Source organism: Gymnoscopelus braueri (assembly GCF_963280865.1).
Source record: "Gymnoscopelus braueri genome assembly, chromosome: 3".
NCBI classification, from domain to species: domain Eukaryota; kingdom Metazoa; phylum Chordata; class Actinopteri; order Myctophiformes; family Myctophidae; genus Gymnoscopelus; species Gymnoscopelus braueri.
In genome coordinates this window covers 39,401,038-39,409,060 of record NC_137612.1, presented here as the reverse complement: position 1 = coordinate 39,409,060, position 8,023 = coordinate 39,401,038, and the positions used below count along the sequence as shown (strand labels likewise).

Here is an 8,023-nt window from a genome sequence, read left to right as displayed (position 1 = left end):
TCACTTCATTGCTGAGAAAAGAGCCCAATGTCCCTGCCCAGGAGGAGGGCTCAATTTAAAGTATTGACCAAAAGACCTGACCTCAGCATCATGAGGCCTGGGGGATGTATGTCACCTCAAAGAGCATTTTGTGCATGCTAACGTTTTACAAGTGTTTGCATAACTATTAATCTTAACTAATTTAACTTGATGGGTTTCTGATGTTTTGTTACATGTTCATGCTTCAAGCTTGGACTCATCAATAAAGTGAATAATAAAAACAAGCAGCCCCAGTACTAATCCAGAAATTAGTATATAGCAGAGTAGATTATCCCTCATTCAACTACAGTACTTATTAGGTTACAACGGTAACACACGTAAACTTGGTATCGGTGTTGTTTATCTACTTGTTGACCAACTGTTTCACTACAAAATGGTCATAATGTCGATGCCATTGCACGTGTGCATGGTCTGTCCTGTCTAGTCACTTTAACTTTAGCTTGCACGCACGCACACGCGCACACAGACACACACACACACACACACGGAGAGAGGTGAGAGCAGCAACTTGTGACCCTGTAGTGACCAGGGGTTTTCAACTGATTATGGACCAGGGACCACCACCCTGACTAAGAATCAACCTGGGGACCACAAAATGGCTTATTTTCTATCATTTACACACCCCATGAAGTGGAGATTTTTTTGTTTTTGTCGCATTCCTGAGCCAATAATTTGATAGCCTCGATCTCCAGGCTTTTATTTCCCTCGTGTTTTGCTCAAAAATAAGAGCCTGGACCAGCCTGTTGACGTTCCTGGAATAGGAAGTGGGTGATTTCCCCAACCAACCAGAGTGCAGTGGGCGTCGCTCCAAATGTTGTGACGTCAGGGCTCTCAATGCTGCTCATTTGGGAGGAGGAGGGGCGCAGGGGCGGGAGCACAGATCGGTGAACCAATGGGATCCGGCGGATTTACCAGATCATTTAGTGCACACGTTTTTCAACTTAAAAATCTTCACTTTCCTACATTACTAAATGCATGGTCAGGGACCACATGCAATACCTTCACGGACCACCAGCGGTCCACAGACCACCAGTTTAAAACCCCTGCAGTAGACTGTGTAGAGCAATGAGGGCTTTGTGTGTTCAGAGCAGCATGTCTGGTTGGCTGGATGCAAACGACAGTCATAACATGAGTGCATGTTTGCTTTTACCATTAGAAACACTTCTATATTCACTAAAATGTGCCGTGAAATATTTAATTTGATCACAACCCGTGCCTACGCACTATTTAAAGTATCACTTTTGCCTGCAATGAACACTAGGCTATCGTAATGATCCTATAATAAATAAATTCACTAACACAAATAAAAACGAAAAAACTAAACAAAAAACTGAAAATATTGCCATGCCAAACAATCTTTTTATTTAGTCACAGTGGTCATAGAGAAGTAAATTTTCATGTACAAATATCAAAAAGTAAGACTAAAGTATCCAATATTGTCAACATTGAAAAAAACAATTAAAAATAATGCACTTTAACATAAGTATATCTACAATACAGCAGCCACAGTCATACTAATGAGTATGTTCATTAGAGATATACTGTGCAAAGTGCAATATTGATGAGTGTATCTGCTGCATCTGCATCAATATTGCACAAATGTGCACTGGATTAGTTTTTAACTCCAGTTCCTCTTGAAGAAAGCTGTTTATGGCACAATACAGACATTTTACCATTCACGTTATACAGTGTATGTGCGTTACGCACACGCAGAAATCAAACTTCTTCAGTTCTTCGCCGTGTGTGTGTGCGTGCTGCTGGCCATCCGGGTTCTTGCGTGTTGTGTCTACTTGCCAAAAACACTGGCTCCAGGGGCCTGGGCAGAAGGCTTGCTTTCTAACACCGTCTCTCCTCCTGATCTTGCATTGCTGAATACAGATGGTGCCACCTTCCCCATGCGCTCTGAACAGAAGGAACAAACAGACAGATGCTTCAACCAAAGGGCATGAACTCCACGACTCCAGAACCAGATGTCATATCACCAGTTGCAGTACAATTAAATTCCCCTGGTAGAAAAACTATAGTGCTTAGGATTCGGAACAGTGGTGTAAGTATTGTGGTACCCTAACTTTTTCATGTCAAGGACCCCCAAATGTATATACATATTTGGCCGCGGACCGCCCATCTGAAAGGTTTTTGTGCCAACGACCCCCAGATGAGAAGATTTATGTTTAAAAAAATCTAAATAATTCATAATTTTTTATATTTTTCAAATATTTTCAAAAATAGCATAGATGCAAGCTCGCGTCGCGGCACAAAGTGATGTGCTTTGAGCTTGTAGATCTGCTATTTTTGAATAGCCAACGTATAAATGGATAAAGTGGTTAAGATGATTGTGATGCTATGTTATCTACTTTTGCTGGGACAAAATTACCGTACATAAAAAAAAAAAAAAAAATTATGTTTTACCGGTATGTATGTACCGTATATATATATATATATATATATATATATATATATATATATATATATATATATATATATATATATATATAGTTAATTGAGTATGGCTTATTAAAGTAGCCAATTAAGTTTAATTCTTTATTAGGCACACATGAGATTGTCCACTAAAACTCATGCTATATAATATACGATAATCCTATACTGTAGCCTATAAATAAAACTAAAATCTGCCCGTTGAGATAGAAAGATCTTTCAATCTTTCAACTAGTACTCCCAATGAAACTGGCACAAGGTGCTTTGATTTCTTATTTTCACGGAAACATGCCGGACGACAGTTACGTTACTAGCAAATACAGAGGGTCATTGGGCCCAACGAGGAAACAGAGCTAAAATGGAACGTCATTATGTGAAATAGTAGAAGACTTAGTTAAAATGAAACAAAACAAAGTTTGTCATCACTATGAGGCACACATACGGGTATTTGGGGGCGTGGCTGTCACTGAAAGTTTTAAATAGGATCTTCTCATTGGTCACTTCTCACCGCCGCGAAGTTATTTTTGTTATGGTTAAAAAACAAACAAACAAAAAATGTCACCGAATTGTAAGAGGGGTAGGATTATTATTCAACGACAGCTGTTATCTGCCCTCTTCCCTATAAAAGGAACGGAAACTCACCCGACAACTCCTGTGCAATCTGGCCCTAAACAAGAGGACATGCTACAGATAACCTTCTAATCCTCCACATGCCCGGCAGTGTTGCCATGTCCGTTTATTATAAGCGACTTTGGGCTTGTGATTGGGCTAGTTGCTTATTTCTCTCACAAAATCTGGCAGCACTGATGCTTGTGCCATCTCCTTGATAAGTGGTCACAGGTCAGTGTTAAAAACACACACACACACACACACACACACACACACACACACACACACACACACACACACACACACACACACACACACACACACACACACACACACACACACACACACACACACACACACACACACACACACACACAGCACCATGAACCTCTTTCTGATGCAGTGTCAAACACACTGCTGCTGGGGTCTTGTCTCCAGGGGCATTAAAAAAAAACACTGTCAAGTGTGTGATATCATTTATAGCACTGTTTTCCAAACAGTGGGTCGGGACCCATGTTTGGGTCGCGGACCAATTTTTATGGATTAAATATATGCTTTATTTTACTTTTTTAATCTTTTGAAATAATATATATTATATATTATTTCAAAAGATTAAAAAAGTAAAATAAAGTTTGGGGTCCCAGGCAAATGTCTAATTTCTTTTTGGGGTCTTGAGCTAAAATGTTTGGGAACCACTGAATTATAGAAAGGAAATGCCCTCACAGATAGAGACACTACTAGGCTACAACATGGCATGACATTATGTCTGTGTCTTTGGGTTTTACTCACCACACTCCACCATGACCTCATAGGTCTTACTCTTGGGCTCGCCCTTCAGTCCAAGCTTACTGCGGGCTCCCTTCAGCTCCTCTGGATTCACCACTGGACGCTTCTTCTTCTTCACCTCTCCAGGCTAATGGAGGGAGGTTAAAGTTAGAGATGTACCAATACAATTTTTTTCCTTCCCGGGACCGATAACTTGTGTATCGGTCGCTGCTGAGTACCGATCCTACACCAGTGTGTAATTTAAAAATAATCTAGGAGAGTGGCTCTCAAAGTTGGGTCCAGGGAGGGATCCTCTCTGGGCTCCTTGAGGGGGTTCCAAATGGACCCTTACAGGTCTGTAACTCTGAGAGTGTGCAATTCCATTTGTACACTCTCAGAGTTACGGGGGTCCTTGAAATTAAAAGGTTTGAGAACCACTGATCTAGGAATAAATCAAAATTCTGTTAATAATTGTTAAAGTGCAGCAACAAGTTAGTAAAAATAATTGTGTAAATAGTATACTAAGAGTATAAAACAGTCGTGCAACATCAACTGAAGCATCCAAAAATGTACTGTAAATGAAATATCCTGTGATAAATTACGGTATCGGAATGGCATGGACTGGCATACTCGCGTGTAGCAGCATTTTAGGCAGTATCGGCAGCTTTTCCGATACTGGTATAGGTATTGTTAAAAAAGTTTCACTTTTCAGATGTTTAGTCTCACATTGAGAACAGCAGAGTTCTGTTCTGTTGTTCCACACGACAATGGTTATGGGTGAATACTATTGACCACTTAAACCCCAACATATGTGTTGTGGGGAAAGCTTTGAACAGAAAATAGCTTGTCGATCTTCTATTTTCAGCGAAAGCTTTACCCCACAATAACGGAAAACAGAAAAGACTTGTATAGAGCCCTGAGGGACTCCGGTAAACCACATAGGGTTTAAGTGGTTAAACTAAAAACCTTCCGTAATGAATTCACTTACCTGTGACATGGTGGGGTTTGGTGTGTGGTTAATCCCAGAAACACTCTTATCTGTGTGATAGCGTGGCTTGTTATTCTGGTCCTCTACTCAGGGTCCAAAGCAGCCTGACCATTATATAGCCTTGGTCCAGACCCCCATACTCGTAGTTCGTATCAGTGAGTCAGTCGGACCCCCACCCCCCCCTACCCTCTGTCCTACTCTATGTGTTGTCAGCATGTATTATTAGGTGTGTGACGTGAAGTGAGGCATGGGAATAACGTCTTACCTTATTTCTGATGGGCTTACAAGCCAACAGCTGATAATGCAGGATGCCACACAACAAGGAAACATGATAGCACACAGTTAGTAGACTATGAATGACTGCCACTGACTCACATCTATATGGTGGTCTAGTGATAGGGATTAAGGAAACCCCCTCCCATGGCTTGGATTCTTTTTGGGATCTTGTAAAAAGTATTACATTTGTCAGTGTTTTGGCAGGCCGCTTGGCTAAGTCTGACTCCCCCCACCGAATGACCAGTGGTGGAAGAACTACTCCACAATATAGAAATACTCTGTTAGAAGTCAAAGTCCTGTATCCACATTTTGCTTGAGTAAAAGTACAAAAGTATTGCCAGCAAAATGTTCTTAGTGTAGCAAAAAAGTTTTTTTTAAAAATATATTTAAAAATTTGCGATTTTTTCCCCACGAATTTCAATACATCGCATCGCAGTGCAGAGCTTGAAGATATGCTATTTTTGAATAGCTGAAGTATAGAATAGGGGTTTTGCATTACCAATGAAGATCTTAAAACTAACTAGTAATCTCTCAAAACAGATTCCGCTCACAGCAGAATCTGTCAGCACCACTGCCTTAAACATAATGTAATGTTGTTGTAATGTTGTTGTTAGTAGAAATAAACCATGAATAAACTGAAGCACCCGGGAGGAAGTGGACTAAGAAAGGGGAGGGGCCAAACAAAGTTCCTGTTTCAACACAAAAAAGGAGGTCGTGCCCCGAGAGGCAAAAACTTTTTTTTTAACCGAATGGGATCCCAGATTGACTATAAGTAACTAACTAAAGTTTTCAAATACTTGTAGTGGAGTAAAAGTACAATATCTGCCTCTGAGATGTAGTGGAGTAGAAGTAAAAGTACTTAGTTACTTTCCACCACTGCAAATGAACCTGCCAAAACATGAGACATTGACATGATAGGTGATATAACATATTGGTCGACTCATGTCACATCATAATCTTTATCCACTAAAATGCTCATCCTGGAAGTCACAAATAATGGCATTCCAATCCACAATCAGTGCAGAGGTTCTATTATAAATGTTGCAAATTCACCCAGGTACGTTAAAATAGCACACATTCAGCAGTACACACCAAATGCTCCATTACTGACCTGCACTTTTCAAAATGCCAGGGTGCCAAAGGTTGCATGTCAGTATCATTTTAAAGTAAATTCTTGAACCATGCTCCTAAAATATAACCAGGACGAACCCTGCGTGTAGCAGAGTACTTAGTATAGATGATGACTCAGGATGATGCGTACACATCAATGTATATACTGTAATAGGACTCTATGACAGGGTTTCTCAAAGTGGGTGCCATGACACAAGTCCAGGGGTGCTGCAGAATACTTTGATAATGTTTGATCTGTTGTTTTTGGTGAATGTTTACCCCCAGAATAGGGATGATGGGGTTCAAGTGGTTAAACTAAAGTTACTTTTAATCTGTTACACTAATAAATAATCCCTGTGAAAATATAATATTTTATAAAGTAATTTAAACAAACTGCTTTAACAGTCATTCGGTTAAAGGAGGAGTTCACCCAAAAAATTACTTATTTTCTATCAATTGCACACCCTATGAAGCCTTGAATCCATGGATTCTTTTTTGTTTTTGTCGCATTCCTAAGCTAATAATTTGATTCCCGTCTCCTACCAGCTAATGTATCCGGTAGGAGACACAAAGTAGATTATTTGTGTCTCCTACCGGAAATACACACGGTCATCAAATTATTGTCTTAGGAATGCCACAAAAACAAAAATAAATCCATGAAATCAAGGCTTCATGGGGTGTGTAATTGATAGAAAATAAGATTTCTTTTGGGTGAACTTCTCCTTTAAGCTTGCAGATCTGGCTCACAACAGGTGCTATCCCGACGCGTTGTGAGCTTGTAGATCTGCTATTTTCAAAATAGCAGATCTGCGAGTCGGGAGCCCCGACCAACTTTTCATGGACAGTGAGGTCTACAAACTTACAGTAGCTTGTCCTATGTTATGGAGTTATGTCATAGAGTTATGTAGATCGAATCTCAGCACGTGATCACTGCCGCCCGTCCGAGTCTCACGGGGAATATCCTACATGACTGCTTGTGCACTGCTCGGTATGGGTTAAATACATTAATATACAAACCTCATTCATGGCGATGTGATTGGTATCATAATATGTCATTCATGTAGGCTACAAGCCTACGTGACAAAGATTGTACCGCTACGGATTACATGAAAGACACAGTTGGGCGTGTGTGTGTATGTGTGTGTGAGAGAGAGAGAGGCGTGTGCGTGTGACTTGACAGGCAGCGAGGCGAGGCGAGATAAAGCATGGCTTCCCATGCTTTATTTGGTCGTATTCTGGTTCTCCATGTTGTAAAATCAGGGCGTTTCGAGAATATTTAAGGGCGTGTTATTTAAATGACGCTCGGTTTCAGCCGTGACATTTATCAAGACTCAGACCCAATGTACGCTAGGATTGGCTGTGTAGGATTCGTTGATAAATGTGACTTCGACGTTGGTGTACGGCCGAATATATGGAAAAATATAAGCCGGTTTATACGCTCCGTTCATAAATGAGGGCCACTGTATCTTAGGGGGAAAGATTTACACATTTACATTCCATAATATGACATAAATGTACAGTGCTAAAAAGTAACAATGTAATCCAGGGGTGCCGTGGATGCAAACGTGTTTTACAGGGATGCCCTGAGCCAAAAAAGTTTGAGAACCACTGTTCTATGGCACCACAGTGTGCTTGTGTGTGTGCGTGTGCGCGCGTGCGTGCGTGTACGTATGTGTGTACTACAAAAGTAAGCCCTTCAGGCACAAAGCAGAATGTATCTGCTCTGTGTATGATGAGAACGTGTTGACGTAGGTAACAGGGAAATTACACTCACTTAACTACCTGCATGAGGAGCCTTAA

At 40.6% G+C, this 8,023-nt stretch overlaps 1 protein-coding gene across 1 annotated transcript; it reads right to left on the bottom strand.

Annotated features, from left to right (window-relative positions):
• Positions 1 to 1,378: 1,378 nt before the first annotated feature.
• Positions 1,379 to 4,976, bottom strand: mustn1b (musculoskeletal, embryonic nuclear protein 1b). Its single transcript, XM_080421684.1, has 3 exons — positions 4,838 to 4,976; positions 3,874 to 3,997; positions 1,379 to 1,941 (listed from the first exon to the last, which is right to left on the bottom strand). Exons 1-3 carry the CDS (start codon positions 4,844 to 4,846, stop codon positions 1,826 to 1,828), a joined length of 249 nt encoding a protein of 82 aa, XP_080277810.1. The 5' UTR covers positions 4,847 to 4,976; the 3' UTR covers positions 1,379 to 1,825.
• Between the last annotated feature and the right edge of the window lie 3,047 nt (positions 4,977 to 8,023).

What these genes read in the sequence shown, in the direction of transcription:
- mustn1b (XM_080421684.1), bottom strand. An exon ending in TGAGGTCATGGTGGAGTGTG is followed by an intron (nt 1,942 to 3,873) that starts GTGAGTAAAACC and finishes CCTTCTGTTCAG; the next exon opens with AGCGCATGGGGAAGGTGGCA.